General features: G+C 40.3%; 1 protein-coding gene across 1 annotated transcript in view; it reads right to left on the bottom strand.

The window, feature by feature from the left end:
* LOC137284342 (uncharacterized) overlaps positions 1-22,168 on the bottom strand; it is a 53,855-nt gene that overhangs the window by 5,065 nt on the left and 26,622 nt on the right. The window contains exons 10-14 of the mRNA XM_067816116.1: positions 21,701-21,824; positions 19,210-19,344; positions 19,051-19,114; positions 17,739-17,820; positions 17,410-17,511 (exon numbers count right to left, since the gene is read on the bottom strand). Of these exons, the coding sequence (XP_067672217.1) occupies positions 17,410-17,511; positions 17,739-17,820; positions 19,051-19,114; positions 19,210-19,344; positions 21,701-21,824 (507 nt within the window). The remainder of the gene's footprint in view (positions 1-17,409; positions 17,512-17,738; positions 17,821-19,050; positions 19,115-19,209; positions 19,345-21,700; positions 21,825-22,168) is intronic.

Raw genomic sequence — 22,168 nt, 5'->3', positions numbered from 1 at the left:
GTTTCAATCAGATGAATATTCATAAAGACAGTTGGAGAGGTAGTACAAACAGGTACACACTTCAGCTGTGATGAAGTTGCTCGTACCTGAATCGCTCCTTCCTCAGAGCGCCAATGTTGATGCAGAAAACATTTTTTCTTCAATTAATTTATAATTTCATACATTAAAGATAATTGTTGACTAAAGATTATACTTTTAATGTTGCAAAGTACGAAGTATTAAAATTGTGTGGTAATTTTCAATGTAAAATTTAGTTCAGATGAGGTTCAGGAAATCTAGCTAGGCTATAACTGTTATTAGTTTTCCTAAAAGTATTATCATGATTGTAAAAACAGATTACTTCCCTTGATTGTTAGTGTTGCTCTTCAAAGCACATGGCTTGTCACTGCCTCCATGTTGTACCAAGATGTGGTTGTGGGCATGGACACAAATGTGAGTAGCATTGTTTGTTATTATAAGACATTTCAATGCATAATATGGAGATAATGTTTGAAGGTTTTGTTAATTGCATATTTTATTGATATATTTTGTAATTGTTAAGGTTGAAGTAATTTACTTAGAATTTTCATGAAGGGATGTTAGGAATCAGTTACTTAGCAACTCTTTACTTTTGATTTGTAGTTTTCTGAACCTCACCAAGCCAAAGGAAAGAAATGATGACTGTGAATACAGAATAAACTTTTGGTGCGAGTTGAGGATTTTTGTGTCTTGCATCCACAACAGTTCAGAAAACTTTTCTACCATTGTCATATGATGCTGGGGCTGAAGAACGTTGACCATGGAGAACTTTTATGTCAAGTAGCATCACTTGTACTACCCTGTGTTGCATTTAGTGAATATTTGTGGACATTTGTCTCTTGCATATTTGACCATCAGAGTATTGTGTAATGTGTAGTATGAGATGATGGCAACGGTAGGGGATAGTATGTTTTATGTGCAGGATGAAACATGTGATTTGGCATTGACTGGACAGGCTGATAATGTAATGAGCAGACTGTAGTGGCTTCTGGTGAAGATGCATCTCCTGTTGACCAGTCTGAGACTGACCACACTAAAGTTAAGGTCAGAGAGTCGGGAAGAGTCAGAACTCATACTGAGAAAGCGAAAGTTGAAAGGTAGTGACAATTTACATTCAGTGAAATTGCCTTCAGTAAACAGTATCACACTTACTTTGCTCCCTATTATGAGCAGCTTGATTCAGAGGCAAATAGAGAGTGTGAGAGAAAACGTCATGAAGAAAAGGAGATTTCCATTCTTAGCTTCAGAAAAGTAGTTGAAAGTTGGATTTCAAATGAGAGACGTTTGTTAGATACAAGTGATAGTATGTCAAATAGGGGTTCCCAAGCTTTGGGTAAAACTACAAGTAAAACTACAACAGGGATCGGCTCTAGCTAAGGAAAAGGCAAAGTTGGCAGAACTTCTTGCAGATAAGAACATGTTGGAAGAAACATGTAAAATGAAGGAGCTTCAGTTGAATATAGAAATAGCTAAGACAAGGGCAAGAGAGAAGGTTCATGCAGATATCGAATCTGAGATACAGGGTGACTCACACCTCAATGTCACTAGTCAGGGTGTAGGTTCTGTTGAACATGATGTTAACAGTGAAGAGCCTCAGACAAAATACAAGACCCAAGGTCTGAACCCAGCTGCAAGTTATTTCACTGCTTCAATACATGATAACCATCCTTTGATTATGAATACTATGGATTCAGCTGTTCAGCAAACACTGCAGTCTACCCAGATTGATGTGCTGCTGCAAACCCACAAACAGATGACAACTGCCATGTTTCTACCACAGCCTGTCAGGTACCCAAGTTTAGAGGTAACCTAACAGCATATAGCTCATTTATGATGCCATTTGATGCCAGGATAGTTCCTCACACCACAAACAGTATAGACAGATGGTACTATCTAGACCAGCAGCTGGAGGGAGAACCAAAGGAGTTAATAGCTGGATGCTTGTACATGTCAACAGTGGAGGGATATATGAAGGCTTGGGAGCTGATGGCTCAAGAATACGGTGATCCATATAAGGTGTCTACAGAGTACGTCAATCAAGTACTTTCATGGCCAGATATTAGACAAGAAGATAGTTAGAAGTTGAAACAGTTCTCATACTTTCTCACCAAATGTTCACATGCTTTGAATAATATATCTCATATGACCATCCTGAAACATGCACCCAACTTGCAGGATTTTGTACAGAAGTTGCCTACATACCTCCAGAACAAATGGCGAGATCATATTACCAAGTGTAGGATCCAAAGCAACAGGATAATTGGATTTAAAGATCTTGTGGAGTTCATTGACTTTGCAGCCAAATCAGCAAATAAGCTCATCTTCAGTAAAGAAGTTATGAGTAAAACTGAATTTACCATGGACATGCTCCAAGCAGAGAATTTAGGAAGGACAAGCTGATTTCTAGCAAACCAAGGTCCAGCACTTTCCCAACAAATGTCGAACAGAACTACACTGATCATAAGAAAGTATCCTGTCATTTCTGTTGGAAGTCTCATGACACTGACGACTGTGAAGCATTCAAGCAAAAGTCACTGAACTAAAAACATACTTACTTGAGAGAGAAACACATGTGCTATGGATGCTAAGGATATAACTACACCATCAAAGGATGTCTAAGAAAGAGAATATGTGGGAAGTGCAGAAAGCGTCATCCAACAGCACTACATGACAATAACTTTCAAATGAAACTCAGCAGTCAACATTCAACAGACACCAAGTATCAAAAAGAAAGTAAAGGCAACCAGAAGGACGTAACAGAAACAGTGTCATCTTCTTGTAACAGTACCAAGTCTGACTCCGTGCTACAGTCCATTCTACCTGTCATCGTGAGCCAGCAAGGTAACAGTAAGGCAGTGAAGACTTATGCACTCCTAGATAACGGAAGTACTGGTTGCTTTATCACAGAGACACTCAAAGATCAACTTGGTGCATCGAAAACTGCAACAACTCTGAAGCTATGACTACTGAGACTATGCATGGCAGAGAAACAGTAGAAACCTCAGCTGTAACCGGTCTCACTGTAACTGATAATCAGGGAAATCATCCAGTCTGTCTTCCAAGAACATTTGCGAAAGAAATACCAGTCAATCACAATCAGATTCCTAACTCAAAGTTTCTCGAGCAATTCTCTGATCTTGAAGATATGGCAAGTAAATTACCTGAATTTTACCTGGAACTTGAAGTTGGTCTCCTTATTGGAAGTAACTGTCCTTCAGCTTTACAGCCTCAAAAGGTGATTCCATCAGATGGGGATGGTCCATTTGCAGTGTTGTATAAACATGGCTGGACAATTAATGGCGTATGAAGTTTAGTAACGAGAGAAACACTCCTGTATGCAACAGAGTGATCCTTTGTGAAAAGAGCCCTGTGAAGGAATGTCTGGCCCCGAGTACTATAGTGAAGATCTTCGAACGTGACTTCAGTGAGCAGGATACTGGCAAAGTACAAGGTGAGAAAGGTTATTCGAGGGAAAACAGGAGGTTTATGGAGACAGCAGAGGAACAGCTGAAATATATCAATGGTCATTATGAGCTTCCATTACAATTTAGAGACCTCGATATGTCATGTCCAAACAACAGAACTCAGGCAGAGAGCAGAGCAACATGGCAAAGAAAGAAAATGCTCAAGAATGAACAGTACTACAAGGATTATATACGTTTTACTGATAATCTCCTAGAAAAGGGCTTTGCGTACAAGATACCTCAAGATCAACTGTCAGCTGAATCACAGAGTATTTGGTATCTTCAACACCATGGAATATATCATCCCCAAAAGCCAACAAAGATCCGTGTGGTTTTCGACTGCAGCGGAAAGTATGGAGGAACATGGTTGCATGACAGACTTCTGCAGGTTCCAGACCTCACAAACTCTTTGATAGGTGTTTTGACTAGATTCAGAGCTGAACAGAGTCCATGTTTTACCAGGTGCCAGTGACTCAACATGACAACCTAAGATTTCTGTGGTGGCCCAACAGTGATCTAATGCTGAATTAGAGGAATATAGAATGGGAGTACATATTTTTGGAGCAGTCTCTTCTCCCAGCAGAGACAGCAGAGAAGTGTTGAAGTCAATCCAGGTTGGTGATCATTCCAAAGAGATTCAAATCCAAGACCTGGATTATGATGAACTACCAACTGAACGTGCTCTTGGAATGAAATGGTATGTAAATACACACACATCTGGATTTTCCACTGATTTCATTGAGAAACCAGTCACACGTCGTGGCCTCCTATCAACGGTTTCATCTCTGTATGATCCCCTTGGCATTGTTGCACCTATCATTCTTCCCACCAAGCGAATACTTCAAGAATTGTGTGCTGACAATGATCTGGACTGGGATGATGCCATACCAGAAAAGTATGAAGTCTGGTGGGAAAGCTGGCTGAAGGAGCTCAAACTAACTGAAACAACGAAGATTGAACGATGCCTGAAGCCTTCTGAATTTGGTAAGGTTGTATCTAAACAGATTCATGTGTTCTCTGATGCCAGCTCAGTAGGGTACGGCTGTGTAGCTTATCTTTGGCTTTCTGATGCTGAGCAAAATGTCCTTGTCTCTTTTCTAATGGGGAAATCAAGACTGAATCCTGTGAAACCTGTCAGTATTCCACGTCTCTAACTGACCTCCGTTACTGTCTCTGTTCAAATAGCTCAACTCATGCTGAAAGAACTTGGCACAGATATAGAGAGTGTGACCTACTTCACAGACTCAACTACTGTCCTACATTATATCAGTAGTGAGAAGAAGCGATGACCAGTATTTGTTGCTAATCATGTGAGAATGATAAGAGACTACCCTGAACCAAAAGACTGTAAATATGTAGAATCTGAAGAGAACCCAGCGGATATGGCATCTCGAGGAGCAAGCACAGCACAACTACTGGGGCAACCTGACTGGTTTGAAGGACCAAAATTTCTCTGAAGGTCTGAATCGGAATGGAAGCTGACACAACCCAGTCCTGCAGAGTCCACTGAAGAGGAAAGAGCTGCAACTACATGCGTTTCACCAAGTAAGATGGAATGTGAGGGGCTTAACACTTTGATCATTTATTATTCCAGTTGGTATCGTCTGAAGCGGGTGGTAGTTATCTATCTCAAACTCATCAACAATCTCCACACTCACATCAGGAAAAGAAAAGGTGAAGTTGAATCAGATATCTGTAGCAGTAAACCTCTTTTCACAGTTGCGAGACTTGAATGTGCAGATAATATCATCTTGAAGTTTGTGCAGTCCAAAAGTTTTGATGAGGAAATCTGTGTAGTTGAACGAGGTCGAGTGCTGAAGCACAGGCCAGTCTACAAGCTGGATCCATTCATCTAGAATGGAATTCTCAAAGTAGGTGGCAGACTCAGCAGGTCACAGATTCCAAATGAAATGAAGCATCAGGTTCTTCTACCCAGCAAACATCATGTCACAAGCCTGATTGTACAAGACATACACAAATGGCTTGGCCATGTTGGACGAAATCATGTACTGTCAAAGCTCCGAGAAAAGTACTGGGTCATAAGAGCAAATGCAACATTCTGTCCCATTGTGTCACCTGTCGCAGACTGAAATGCCTCCATGTGTCACTCCCTTTCTTCGTGACGTTTTCTCTCACACTCTCTATCTGCCTCTGAATCAAGCTGCTAATAATAGGAAGCAAAGTAAGTGTAATATTGTTTACACAAATCAATCAACTTGACAAAACAAAACTTCAGTGATTGTAAATTGTCACTACCGTTGTTCAACATTAATCTGGAAAGTTCATTTCTCTTCTTAGTTATGGCTGAAAGGGCTGCAATTTCTCTATTCTTCAACACTTGTAACCTTTAAACTTTCCCTTTCTCAGTATGAGCTCTGACTCTTCCTGACTCTCTGACCTTAACTTTAGTGTGGTCAGTCTCAGACTGGTCAAAACCTTCTCTCTTGCCTTAGTCTTAGCTATTTCTATATTCAACTGAAGCTCCTTCATTTTACATGTTTCTTCCAACATGTTCTTATCTGCAAGAAGTTCTGCCAACTTTGCCTTTTCCTTAGCTAGAGCCGATCCCTGTTGTAGTTTTACTTGTAGTTTTACCCAAAGCTTGGGAACCCCTATTTGACATACTATCACTTGTATCTAACAAACGTCTCTCATTTGAAATCCAACTTTCAACTACTTTTCTGAAGCTAAGAATGGAAATCTCCTTTTCTTCATGACGTTTTCTCTCACACTCTCTATTTGCCTCTGAATCAAGCTGCTCATAATAGGGAGCAAAGTAAGTGTGATACTGTTTACTGAAGGCAATTTCACTGAATGTAAATTGTCACTACCTTTCAACTTTCGCTTTCTCAGTATGAGTTCTGACTCTTCCCGACTCTCTGACCTTAACTTTAGTGTGGTCAGTCTCAGACTGGTCAACAGGAGATGCATCTTCACCAGAAGCCACTACAGTCTGCTCATTACATTATCAGCCTGTCCAGTCAATGCCAAATCACATGTTTCATCCTGCACATAAAACATACTATCCCCTACCGTTGCCATCATCTCATACTACACATTACACAATACTCTGATGGTCAAATATGCAAGAGACAAATGTCCACAAATATTCACTAAATGCAACACAGGGTAGTACAAGTGATGCTACTTGACATAAAAGTTCTCCATGGTCAACGTTCTTCAGCCCCAGCATCATATGACAATGGTAGAAAAGTTTTCTGAACTGATGTGGATGCAAGACACAAAAATCCTCAACTCACACCAAAAGTTTATTCTATAGTCACAGTCATCATTTCTTTCCTTTGGCTTGGTGAGGTTCAGAAAACTACAAATCAAAAGTAAAGAGTTGCTAAGTAACTGATTCCTAACATCCCTTCATGAAAATTCTAAGTAAATTACTTCAACCTTAACAATTACAACAATTAGTTCTCCTAGACATTCATTATTGAGATAGAGGGGGACAAGTTAAAACTCTCCTGTTATTTCTCCTAGACATTCATTATTGAGATAGAGGGGGACAAGTTAAAACTCTCCTGTTATTTCTCCTAGACATTCATTATTGAGATAGAGGGGGACAAGTTAAAACTCTCCTGTTATTTCTCCTAGACATTCATTATTGAGATAGAGGGGGACAAGTTAAAACTCTCCTGTTATTTCTCCTAGACATTCATTATTGAGATAGAGGGGGACAAGTTAAAACTCTCCTGTTATTTCTCCTAGACATTCATTATTGAGATAGAGGGGGACAAGTTAAAACTCTCCTGTTATTTCTCCTAGACATTCATTATTGAGATAGAGGGGGACAAGTTAAAACTCTCCTGTTATTTCTCCTAGACATTCATTATTGAGATAGAGGGGGACAAGTTAAAACTCCCCTGTTATTTCTCCTAGACATTCATTATTGAGATAGAGGGGGGACAAGTTAAAACTCTCCTGTTATTTCTCCTAGACATTCATTATTGAGATAGAGGGGGACAAGTTAAAACTCTCCTGTTATTTCTCCTAGACATTCATTATTGAGATAGAGGGGGACAAGTTAAAACTCTCCTGTTATTTCTCCTAGACATTCATTATTGAGATAGAGGGGGACAAGTTAAAACTCTCCTGTTATTTCTCCTAGACATTCATTATTGAGATAGAGGGGGACAAGTTAAAACTCTCCTGTTATTTCTCCTAGACATTCATTATTGAGATAGAGGGGGACAAGTTAAAACTCTCCTGTTATTTCTCCTAGACATTCATTATTGAGATAGAGGGGGGACAAGTTAAAACTCTCCTGTTATTTCTCCTAGACATTCATTATTGAGATAGAGGGGGACAAGATAAAACTCTCCTGTTATTTCTCCTAGACATTCATTATTGAGATAGAGGGGGACAAGTTAAAACTCTCCTGTTATTTCTCCTAGACATTCATTATTGAGATAGAGGGGGACAAGTTAAAACTCTCCTGTGATTTCTCCTAGACATTCATTATTGAGATAGAGGGGGACAAGTTAAAACTCTCCTGTTATTTCTCCTAGACATTCATTATTGAGATAGAGGGGGACAAGTTAAAACTCTCCTGTTATTTCTCCTAGACATTCATTATTGAGATAGAGGGGGACAAGTTAAAACTCTCCTGTTATTTCTCCTAGACATTCACTATTGAGATAGAGGGGGACAAGTTAAAACTCTCCTGTTATTTCTCCTAGACATCCATTAGTTGAGATAGAGGGGGACAAGTTAAAACTCTCCTGTTATTTCTCCTAGACATTCATTATTGAGATAGAGGGGGACAAGTTAAAACTCTCCTGTTATTTCTCCTAGACATTCATTATTGAGATAGAGGGGGACAAGTTAAAACTCTCCTGTTATTTCTCCTAGACATTCATTATTGAGATAGAGGGGGACAAGTTAAAACTCTCCTGTTATTTCTCCTAGACATTCATTATTGAGATAGAGGGGGACAAGTTAAAACTCTCCTGTTATTTCTCCTAGACATTCATTATTGAGATAGAGGGGGACAAGTTAAAACTCTCCTGTTATTTCTCCTAGACATTCATTATTGAGATAGAGGGGGACAAGTTAAAACTCTCCTGTTATTTCTCCTAGACATTCATTATTGAGATAGAGGGGGACAAGTTAAAACTCTCCTGTTATTTCTCCTAGACATTCATTATTGAGATAGAGGGGGACAAGTTAAAACTCCCCTGTTATTTCTCCTAGACATTCATTATTGAGATAGAGGGGGGACAAGTTAAAACTCTCCTGTTATTTCTCCTAGACATTCATTATTGAGATAGAGGGGGACAAGTTAAAACTCTCCTGTTATTTCTCCTAGACATTCATTATTGAGATAGAGGGGGACAAGTTAAAACTCTCCTGTTATTTCTCCTAGACATTCATTATTGAGATAGAGGGGGACAAGTTAAAACTCTCCTGTTATTTCTCCTAGACATTCATTATTGAGATAGAGGGGGACAAGTTAAAACTCTCCTGTTATTTCTCCTAGACATTCATTATTGAGATAGAGGGGGACAAGTTAAAACTCTCCTGTTATTTCTCCTAGACATTCATTATTGAGATAGAGGGGGGACAAGTTAAAACTCTCCTGTTATTTCTCCTAGACATTCATTATTGAGATAGAGGGGGACAAGATAAAACTCTCCTGTTATTTCTCCTAGACATTCATTATTGAGATAGAGGGGGACAAGTTAAAACTCTCCTGTTATTTCTCCTAGACATTCATTATTGAGATAGAGGGGGACAAGTTAAAACTCTCCTGTTATTTCTCCTAGACATTCATTATTGAGATAGAGGGGGGACAAGTTAAAACTCTCCTGTTATTTCTCCTAGACATTCATTATTGAGATAGAGGGGGACAAGTTAAAACTCTCCTGTTATTTCTCCTAGACATTCATTATTGAGATAGAGGGGGACAAGTTAAAACTCTCCTGTTATTTCTCCTAGACATTCATTATTGAGATAGAGGAGGGACAAGTTAAAACTCTCCTGTTATTTCTCCTAGACATTCATTATTGAGATAGAGGGGGACAAGTTAAAACTCTCCTGTTATTTCTCCTAGACATTCATTATTGAGATAGAGGGGGACAAGTTAAAACTCTCCTGTGATTTCTCCTAGACATTCATTATTGAGATAGAGGGGGACAAGTTAAAACTCTCCTGTTATTTCTCCTAGACATTCATTATTGAGATAGAGGGGGACAAGTTAAAACTCTCCTGTTATTTCTCCTAGACATTCATTATTGAGATAGAGGGGGACAAGTTAAAACTCTCCTGTTATTTCTCCTAGACATTCATTATTGAGATAGAGGGGGACAAGTTAAAACTCTCCTGTTATTTCTCCTAGACATTCATTATTGAGATAGAGGGGGGACAAGTTAAAACTCTCCTGTTATTTCTCCTAGACATTCATTATTGAGATAGAGGGGGACAAGATAAAACTCTCCTGTTATTTCTCCTAGACATTCATTATTGAGATAGAGGGGGACAAGTTAAAACTCTCCTGTTATTTCTCCTAGACATTCATTATTGAGATAGAGGGGGACAAGTTAAAACTCTCCTGTTATTTCTCCTAGACATTCATTATTGAGATAGAGGGGGGACAAGTTAAAACTCTCCTGTTATTTCTCCTAGACATTCATTATTGAGATAGAGGGGGACAAGTTAAAACTCTCCTGTTATTTCTCCTAGACATTCATTATTGAGATAGAGGGGGACAAGTTAAAACTCTCCTGTTATTTCTCCTAGACATTCATTATTGAGATAGAGGAGGGACAAGTTAAAACTCTCCTGTTATTTCTCCTAGACATTCATTATTGAGATAGAGGGGGACAAGTTAAAACTCTCCTGTTATTTCTCCTAGACATTCATTATTGAGATAGAGGGGGACAAGTTAAAACTCTCCTGTTATTTCTCCTAGACATTCATTATTGAGATAGAGGGGGACAAGTTAAAACTCTCCTGTTATTTCTCCTAGACATTCATTATTGAGATAGAGGGGGACAAGTTAAAACTCTCCTGTTATTTCTCCTAGACATTCATTATTGAGATAGAGGGGGGACAAGTTAAAACTCTCCTGTTATTTCTCCTAGACATTCATTATTGAGATAGAGGGGGACAAGTTAAAACTCTCCTGTTATTTCTCCTAGACATTCATTATTGAGATAGAGGGGGACAAGTTAAAACTCTCCTGTTATTTCTCCTAGACATTCATTATTGAGATAGAGGGGGACAAGTTAAAACTCTCCTGTTATTTCTCCTAGACATTCATTATTGAGATAGAGGGGGGGCAAGTTAAAACTCTCCTGTTATTTCTCCTAGACATTCATTATTGAGATAGAGGGGGACAAGTTAAAACTCTCCTGTTATTTCTCCTAGACATTCATTATTGAGATAGAGGGGGACAAGTTAAAACTCTCCTGTTATTTCTCCTAGACATTCATTATTGAGATAGAGGAGGGACAAGTTAAAACTCTCCTGTTATTTCTCCTAGACATTCATTATTGAGATAGAGGGGGACAAGTTAAAACTCTCCTGTTATTTCTCCTAGACATTCATTATTGAGATAGAGGGGGACAAGTTAAAACTCTCCTGTTATTTCTCCTAGACATTCATTATTGAGATAGAGGGGGACAAGTTAAAACTCTCCTGTTATTTCTCCTAGACATTCATTATTGAGATAGAGGGGGACAAGTTAAAACTCTCCTGTGATTTCTCCAAGACATTCATTATTGAGATAGAGGGGGACAAGTTAAAACTCTCCTGTTATTTCTCCTAGACATTCATTATTGAGATAGAGGGGGGACAAGTTAAAACTCTCCTGTTATTTCTCCTAGACATTCATTATTGAGATAGAGGGGGACAAGTTAAAACTCTCCTGTTATTTCTCCTAGACATTCATTATTGAGATAGAGGGGGACAAGTTAAAACTCTCCTGTTATTTCTCCTAGACATCCATTAGTTGAGATAGAGGGGGACAAGTTAAAACTCTCCTGTTATTTCTCCTAGACATTCATTATTGAGATAGAGGGGGACAAGTTAAAACTCTCCTGTTATTTCTCCTAGACATTCATTATTGAGATAGAGGGGGACAAGTTAAAACTCTCCTGTTATTTCTCCTAGACATTCATTATTGAGATAGAGGGGGACAAGTTAAAACTCTCCTGTTATTTCTCCTAGACATTCATTATTGAGATAGAGGGGGACAAGTTAAAACTCTCCTGTTATTTCTCCTAGACATTCATTATTGAGATAGAGGGGGACAAGTTAAAACTCTCCTGTTATTTCTCCTAGACATTCATTATTGAGATAGAGGGGGACAAGTTAAAACTCTCCTGTTATTTCTCCTAGACATTCATTATTGAGATAGAGGGGGACAAGTTAAAACTCTCCTGTTATTTCTCCTAGACATTCATTATTGAGATAGAGGGGGACAAGTTAAAACTCTCCTGTTATTTCTCCTAGACATTCATTATTGAGATAGAGGGGGACAAGTTAAAACTCGCATGTGATTTCTCCTAGACATTCATTATTGAGATAGAGGGGGACAAGTTAAAACTCTCCTGTTATTTCTCCTAGACATTCATTATTGAGATAGAGGGGGACAAGTTAAAACTCTCCTGCTATTTCTCCTAGACATTCATTATTGAGATAGAGGGGGACAAGTTAAAACTCTCCTGTGATTTCTCCTTGACATTCATTATTGAGATAGAGGGGGGACAAGTTAAAACTCTCCTGTTATTTCTCCTAGACATTCATTATTGAGATAGAGGGGGACAAGTTAAAACTCTCCTGTTATTTCTCCTAGACATTCATTATTGAGATAGAGGGGGACAAGTTAAAACTCTCCTGTTATTTCTCCTAGACATTCATTATTGAGATAGAGGGGGACAAGTTAAAACTCTCCTGTTATTTCTCCTAGACATTCATTATTGAGATAGAGGGGGACAAGTTAAAACTCTCCTGTTATTTCTCCTAGACATTCATTATTGAGATAGAGGGGGACAAGTTAAAACTCTCCTGTTATTTCTCCTAGACATTCATTATTGAGATAGAGGGGGACAAGTTAAAACTCTCCTGTTATTTCTCCTAGACATTCATTATTGAGATAGAGGGGGGACAAGTTAAAACTCTCCTGTTATTTCTCCTAGACATTCATTATTGAGATAGAGGGGGACAAGATAAAACTCTCCTGTTATTTCTCCTAGACATTCATTATTGAGATAGAGGGGGACAAGTTAAAACTCTCCTGTTATTTCTCCTAGACATTCATTATTGAGATAGAGGGGGACAAGTTAAAACTCTCCTGTGATTTCTCCTAGACATTCATTAGTTGAGATAAAGTGTATTTCTCCTGGACATCCACTAGTTGATGTAAGTTATGACCGAGGTGTCCTCCATGTCTCGTCTATTTATAGCTGACTGGCTGTCACAGCAGAACTGTCATATGTTGCTGCAGGCCTCCAGATAAACAATGTTGAATCTGCTGTAAGAAGATCTCTTTGCATCATGAAGACAATCAAACATTGAAAGGTTTGTTCACATCTGTAGATGACTTCCTGACACGCGACCAATGGCCGCATTTGGTGCAAGACGTTGTCTTTCAAGGACAAATCAGATTGCAGATCTGTTGCACCAAAATATCATCGTAAAATCTAGTGCAGTCGGTGATTCCCTCGCTAGCATTCTGGCTTGTCTGAACTTTGCTGTTTGGCTTGTCCCGGAGATACATGAATGAGCACGTGCATAGATAACTCAGTAAAACGACTGTGACTGTAGTCACCGGGTTCAATGAAGCGTCACAAATAATCTTGTTAATTCCATTGCTGGTGCACGACGACTTGATGTTAGTGCCAGATACTTGGAGATGAATTGTTGATCCTTCTTCGAAGTATGTAGTGTAGATAAGATCATTGTATCCTCTTTGAAGTTGGAATCTTCTGGCTCCAAACGGCGAATGTTGGTATACAGATTCTGCATGCGTTGGTAGAATAGTTTGTAGTCCCTGAATGCTTTTGTGCAGGTATGCATGATCCTGTGAAGAATGTAGATCTGTGTTCAACACTGATAATGACCTGTGTCTGAAGCTGTAGTCTGACGAAGCATGTAGGCAACCCTTCCTGCTGAAGTGCAGGAATCCCCTCTGATACAGGCCAGCCACTGTCCAATGAATGATCTCTAATCTTCCTATCTGTGTGCATCCCTGGAAAGGTTGTCATTTCATAAATGACTCCACATACACCAAAGATGGCAAATGATGATGAGATCTGATGAAGAGGAAGAACAATGACAGCGTCTTTGATAAATGTGGCATGCAAACAATGAATGTTTGTCGTCGCAGGATCCATGAGTGTTGGCACTCAGCGAGTCTATGGAATGTGCCTCATCCAAACATGTAGAGATGATACAGCTGACAGTGATGACTTCCTTGAATGGGGGCATGCATATTATGCCTCTTCCTCTGGAGGTAATGGGGAGCTTGTTACCAGTCTGAAGTATGTTGGTAACGAATGGACCCCCTAGAAAAATCCAGTTTCTCCAGAAGATCTCTAGTCTCCCACCTACAGGAGTGGGTAGATTCGGGACAACTGGGAGCGGGAGGTACGGAATCTTCAGCGAGCTGAGTAGGGGCGCTTGCCTCTGCCCCTACTTGCCATGGTAGGAGGCTCCCGGGTTCGCTCACACGCACAGCGCTGTCCATCATTGTCGGCCCTACCACGGCCGCGTCCTCTGCCTATGCTGAACGTACTGATTCATGTCTCGGGATGTAACAGCGCTTCCCTCTTCCTCTGGAGACTGAACGGCCACGAAAAGCAGATCCTAGAGCTTCGAAAGTTAAAAGCGACACTTCTGTGTTAGTCAACTCTGTGTGCTGTCTATATACCTCAGGGATCATGTCATCGAAGAGATAACATGATGAGAAAGGCACCCTAAATAGCTTGCGTATAAATTCTTCCTGCCATGTACAGGGTCGAGGAAGCCTGAATGCCGAACTGCCGTAGTCATAGCACTGTTCTCAGATGTGCCAGCAAGTCATGTAATACTTTCCCCTGCCACTGGAACAGCGTCGAGAGATGATCCACCCTAGAGGTGTTGTCTTCAGTGAGGTCCCAGTGAGGCAGCTGCTGACGTAGCCAAAGCTAAAGCTGAGATGGGTTTAAGCATACGCTTTAACTTCGAGTCAATGGCCAACATCTTGGAGTCCTGGACTCTGTATGAATTCTATGGAGAACTAGCCAGGCATTTAAGAGATTCGTCATGAGCTGCCCGTTATCGGCGAATCTTACAGTCGCCTTCTTAGACTTCGAAGCCTTGACTGTGGAAGAGAGAGATAGCTTGGCAAAGTCCGCATCAAGAGAAGCAATCGCGTCTGCCACCATCGGATGCGGAGGAATCAGTAATTCTGGTGAAAAACGAATAGCTTTCTGATCATCCATGCCAGGAGATGGAGAGGGACAATCCGGGAGCCTGTCAGCAATCCAATCATACACCGCAGCTGGAGGTAGATAGGTGACCCCGTCATCCGAGTCCTCAGGTGCCTCCTCGTTGTAATCAGGTGAGAAGAATCTTTCCTCCATGTCGTCCCATGATACTGTATGACTCTGATGTTGAAGGCCAGCAGCAAAAGTCAACCTCCGAGGCTCCACACCAGAACCAAGACGAGTGTCAGGGGAGTGCGATCTGAGACGCCATGGTGAATGGTGAGATGGCAGTGTCCGGGAGCGAGAACAGCGTATGTGTTTGGAGTAAGCCGGCGATCTGGAATGCCTATCCTTATCCGACGACTGACAAGGCAAAAACGACGACAGTGCCAAGCGGAGCGTAGACGGGAATTAGAGTACTGGAGCGAGACCGCCTATCACACCAGAAGCGTTCCTCTTCTAAGCGCCTAGCATGCTTTTCCATAAGTTTTTGTAACATACTTACCTAGAGAGTGTAGCAGTAGGCATGCGCTTGGGAATTCTGTAAGACCCCATAGGTGCCGGTATAGATGTAGGCACTGACAAAGGAGCGGTGGATGGAGGTGCCGATGATGTTAGCATCGGAACAGGCATAGGAACATTGCTGCTGTAGAAAATTAAGCATCCAAGGGAGCAGCCACAGGCGTCAGCATCAGCGTCAGCGTCGGAAGAGTAGATGACACATAGAGAGCCATGCTGGTGATGGCACTGGATCAGTGCTTGGTAGCAAAAGAGTTCTCAAAAGCATCTGCACCTCAGGGTGAGTGAGAGCGTCCGGGTGGGAGAGATCGATGAAAGAATCCGAGGAGCGCTGTGGTGAAAGTGTCGGCTCCGTAGTAGGTAGAGGAAATGTCGATGGGGGCACCGGAGTCGCTGATGTTGATGAGTGGTTCTCCGGCATCCGAGCAAGCGATGACCGTGATCCCAGAGATGAAGCAGGGGACGACATTTTCCTTTTCCTCTGAGTGAATTGCTTCCTTTTTGCCAACAGATAGGCCTTGAATTCCTGAATATGGAGAGATGAGCAATGATGGCATTGATCATCAAAAGTACAATTACCAGTAGCACAGTCCGGACACCAGGAGTGGGGATCCTTTGCAGACTTCTGCACCTTGCAGAGTGTGCAAAAATGCCAGGTCATAGCAAAGCTGCAACACGCATAGATGAGACAGCATAGTGTACACAACCAAAATGGCTGCCCCCACTGAATTACACAGAGCGTAAAAAACTAGCGACAAACGGATATTTAAGCAATGTTATGTGCACAACAACACACACTGGCAAGGAAGACAGACTGGGGTCCAGCATGTGCAAGGAAGAATGGATAAACAACATGGAAACTGGGAGATATCGCCACGAGGCAAAAACACGAGGTAGCCAGGTAAGTGAAGATAAATTACTGTAATCTTCACCATCAATAAGAGAAAAGGTAGAAAAACCATACCTACCAGAGCAAAAAACAACTTTAAGACAAAGTAAGTAGCAAAATAGCATAATCAAACAAAAATCACGTCTGACAGGTAAGACGCTTGAAGCAAAAGTGAAGTTTTGGATTCCTTGTGCATGCACAGACAAAGAGATGACGTCACTTCCGTTCCTATACACTCGTCGATACATGAGGTAGCCATTCGGTAGAATGGCATATCAACGACTGTCTGATCTCTTCTAAGCGATGCTTGAGGTAATATGCATAAGCCCTATGATAAGGTAGATTAAAAATATGATAATTTGTTAAACCCCTATGCAATGCTCTGCAACACTTTCTTGCTGTTATTTTTTCATTTTACTTTCAGAAATTTGACCATATCGACAGTATTTGAAGAGGTTTCAGCAGTTTGAACAGTTTGTTTATTGTAGTAGTTTAACGATACTAACTAACTTCTGTATTTTAAATATTTCAGATAATTAGGATGTTTCAGTATTTCATGTATGTCAGCAAATTCAGTTTAATGAGTATTTCAGTAAATAATAAATAAATTCTGCTTTAGCAATTAGTTTTCAATAACTTCACCATATAGGACAGTTACAGTCTCTGAAGTACAGTAGTATATAGATTTTGTCCTTATCCTGACTCATGCTTAATTTCTTCTCTCCTCTTCCTAGCGAAGGTAGTGGAACACCTGAAATCCCTTCAAGTTCCCTTCTAAAAGAAGCGAACATAAAAATTAAACTCAGCCACGAGTAGCCTCCCCTCCCGTGCACATGGTCAGTAGTTTGGCCATGATAATCACTCTCTCCCTATCGCCCGAAGAGTGTGGCTGGAGGCACCTGGGTTCGGCAAGTTGAACCATAAAGCACTTTTAGTTTGATTCCTCCAACTTCTGTGTTGTTGTTTCAGTATCGTAAGGAACATCAGCATATCTTACTGCACTAATTGTTATTATACTAATTTTATTTTGGTGACCTAAAGTGTTCATTCCATGTTTCTTGTTAGTTGCACTATGAATGGAAGCAACAAGACCTACCTTCTGCTGTTTGGGCGGCAACTGGTGGGAGACTGGAGACTAGATGTCGATTCAGGCACTGATACAGGTAGCGTCTCACAGGTACTCCGCAGGGACTCAAATCTACGAAAATATTACATGTCCATCCAAGTCTTTTTATACAAAAAAGCCAGTTACTTTAAACTTAAGCAGGTTGAAAGTTTATAACCAAAACCCAGTATAATGTATACGACATCCTGAATCATGTCAGAAGTGTGTTCACAATGTGTACGTCGGTCTATACATAGTCAAGTATTTGAAGACGTCAGTATGTAGTTAGGAAGAAATTATCCTGATATAAGTTGACCTACTTGTCTGCAATACTCTTCTCAAGAGACTTGAATTCCTCAGCATATGCCTTCAGTTGTGTGTCCATCTGTCGCACACTGACAACTACAACACGAGTAACAATAACTTATGATATCGTCATCAACACACTATGTACACATCTTCACCAAACAAAACATCTGTTATCATCATCACGTGTAATTTGTCACTACCAACACCACATGTACAATGTTATCATCATCAACACATAATGTATAATGCTATCTTCAGCAACACAACTGTAATGTTATCATCATCAACATAACATGTATCATGTTATCATAGTAAACACAACATTTGTAAGGTTATCATCTTAAACACAACATATGTAATGTTATCATCATAAACACAACATATGTAATGTTATCATCATAAACACAACATGTGCAAAGCTATCATCATCATGTGTAATGCTGTCATCAACATGTGTAATGCCATCATCATCATGTGTAATGCTATCATCAACATGTGTAATGCTATCGTGAACGTGTGTTATGCTGTATAATGCTATCATCAACATGTGTAATGCTATCATCATCATGTGTAATGCCATCATCAACATGTGTAATGCCATCATCATCATGTGTAATGCCATCATCATCATGTGTAATGCTATCATTAACATGTGTAATGCCATCATCATCATGTGTAATGCCATCATCATCATGTGTAATGCTATCACCAACATGTGTCATGCTATCATCATCATGTGTAATGCTATCATCAACATGTGTAATGATGTCATCATCATGTGTAATGCTATCATCATCATGTGTAATGCTGTCATCAACATGTGTAATGATGTCATCATCATGTGTGATGCTATCATCATCATGTGTAATGCTATCATGAACATGTGTAATGATGTCATCAACATGTGTAATGCTGTCATCATCATGTGTAATGCTGTCATCATCATGTTTAATGCCGTGTAATGTTATCATCAACATGTGTAATGCTGTCATCATCATGTGTAATGCTATCATTAATATGTGTAATGCTATCATCATCATGTGTAATGTTATCATCGACATGTGTAATGCTATCGTGAACATGTGTAATGCTGTGTAATGCTATCATCAACATGTGTAATGTTGTCATCATCATGTGTCATCCTATCATCATCATGTGTCATGCTATCATCATCATGTGTAATGTTATGATCAGCAACACAACATGTATAATGTTATCATCATAAAGACATCATGTTTAATGTTATCATCGTAAACGAGTGTAATGTTATCATCATCACTATTACATGGGTATTACATTGTAGTGAAGATGTGTTCTACTTACTGCTAGATGCCGACATTGGTCGCATGAGTGGAGCAGACTTTACACTCTGGCGCTTCACATGTGCCTGGAAGTTAACGAACAAAACATATATATTTTGTAATCAAAGACCTACTGGGAACAGAGACCATATAATAGAATGATACAGACGGATGAACCTACCCCATCCACAACCTCTATGTTAGGCACCACTGTTTGTATTGTGTAGTGGTAATGGGGCATTTCTCCATCCTCCATAGTTACTGGGTTTCCACTCAGAGAGATCTCCACAAGTTCCTTCATCATCCCCAGGTCACACTGGAACACATATGCACACATTGAATCACAATAAGGACACATATCCACACACTTATGCCACAATGGAACACATAAACACATTGAAGTCACAATGAGAACACACATACACACACTGAAACAACAATAGGAACACACATACACTGAAGCTAAAATGGGAACACACATAAAGAGATTGAAGTCACAATGGAAACACACATAATTACACTGAAGCCCCAGTCGGAAACACATCCAAACACTAAAGTCACATTTTGACCACACACACGCTCACTGAAGTCACAATGGAACACACATACACACACTGAAGTCACAATGGGAACACATACACACACTGAAGTCACAATGGGAACACATACACATACCAAGGTCACAGTGGGAACACATAAACACACTGAAGTCACAATGGAAAACACACACATTCTCTGAAGCTACAATGGGAACACACAATATTACACTCACTGAAGTCATGATGGGAACACATATAAACTCACTTAATTGTCAGTGAAGCATACTTGCACTCACTGAAGTCACAATTAGAACAGACATACACACATTGAGGTTGCAATGGGAACACACATACACACACTGAGGTCACAATGGGAACACACATAGACACACTAAAGTCACAATAGAAACACACAAATGCACACTGAAATCACAATGAGAACATGCATGCACACACTGAAGTCACAATGAGAACATGCATGCACACACTGAAGTCACAGTGAGAACGCATGTACATACATTGAAGTCACAACTGAACACACACACACACACACACACACACACACACACACACACACACACACACACACACACACACACACACACACACTGAAACCACAATGGGAACACACATACACACTAAGTGAAATCACAATGGGTCCACATACACACACTGAAGTCACAATGGAACACATACACACACTGAAGTCACAATGGAACACATATACAGTGTTCACGAATAGTGTCTGACCCTCTGACAAATCTGGCAGATTTGCCAGTGGTCAGACAGAAATCACCAACCCGCCAGCCCCAGTGTCTGACTGAATATTTCACAATGTCTTTGTGTGAAGTTATTTGTGGCATGTGACACTTGTTTGCTGTTTACAAATCTTATGTTTGTTATTATATACTGTTAATAATTTCAAATCTAAAATATTTGTTTAACTGAATTCTGTGGGTCCTGTGAATTTTCAGTGGGTCAGACGACATCTGAAACGTAACAGGACCTCATGTCCTGTTACTTTGAAACACTATCGTGAACACTGCATATACATTCAGTAAAGTCACAATGGGAACACATACACACTGAAGTCACAATCGGTCCACATACACACACTGAAGTCACAATCGGTCCACATACACACACTGAAGTCACAATCGGTCCACATACACACACTGAAGTCACAATCGGTCCACATACACACACTGAAGTCACAATCGGTCCACATACACACACTGAAGTCACAACAGGAACACATGGACACACTGAAGTCACAATCGGTCCACATACACACACTGAAGTCACAATCGGTCCACATACACACACTGAAGTCACAATCGGTCCACATACACACACTGAAGTCACAATCGGTCCACATACACACACTGAAGTCACAACAGGAACACATGGACACACTGAAGTCACAACAGGAACACATGGACACACTGAAGTCACAATCGGTCCACATACACACACTGAAGTCACAATCGGTCCACATACACACACTGAAGTCACAATCGGTCCACATACACACACTGAAGTCACAATCGGTCCACATACACACACTGAAGTCACAACAGGAACACATGGACACACTGAAGTCACAATCGGTCCACATACACACACTGAAGTCACAATCGGTCCACATACACACACTGAAGTCACAATCAGTCCACATACACACACTGAAGTCACAATCGGTCCACATACACACACTGAAGTCACAATCGGTCCACATACACACACTGAAGTCACAACAGGAACACATGGACACACTGAAGTCACAACAGGAACACATGGACACACTGAAGTCACAATGGGAACTCACATACACACACAGAAGTCACCATGGGAGCACATACACTAACTGAAGTCTAAAGTGTCTAGTAAGTTTAGTGTGTCTGTTACATTTGGTGAGTTTTGGTGTAAGTTTGGTAAGTCAGGTAAGTCAATATATGACAAAATGTTATGGATGTCAACTTCTTCTTTATTGTTATCACGACGTTTCTGGGCTATTCTTTGCCCCTTTGTCAGGTGGTATATTAGGATGACTCCTACATTCCTTTCAAGAACTGCATCAGGTAAGTCAAGTGAGTCAGGTGAGCATGGTGAGTCAAATAAGGGGACACTTACCACATCCTGCCAGGTGTCCAAGGAATTATCACAGATATTGAGAATCTGAAGTCGAGGAAGGATCTGGCCAAAGTAGGACAGCTCACTCAGTTTGTTATGGGACACATTCAGGTCCTCAAGAGATCTGAAACAACATCAGTACAGAGAGATCTGAAACAACATCAGTACTGAGAGATCTGAAACAACATCAGTACTCAGAGATCTGAAACAACATCAAACTCAGAGATTTGAAACAATATCAGTACTCAGAGATTTGAAACAACATCAGGACTCAGAGATCTGAAACAACATCAGTACTCAGAGATCTGAAACAATATCAGTACTCAGAGATCTGAAACAATATCAGTACTCAGAGATCTGAAACAACATCAAACTCAGAGATCTGAAACAATACCAGTACTCAGAGATCTGAAACAACATCAGAACTCAGAGATCTGAAACAATATCAGTACTCAGAGATCTGAAACA

The sequence above is a fragment of the Haliotis asinina genome, chromosome 5, assembly GCF_037392515.1.
Source record: "Haliotis asinina isolate JCU_RB_2024 chromosome 5, JCU_Hal_asi_v2, whole genome shotgun sequence".
NCBI classification, from domain to species: domain Eukaryota; kingdom Metazoa; phylum Mollusca; class Gastropoda; order Lepetellida; family Haliotidae; genus Haliotis; species Haliotis asinina.
Note: the sequence above shows the minus strand (reverse complement) of the source record. Positions and strands in the feature narration are given on the sequence as shown.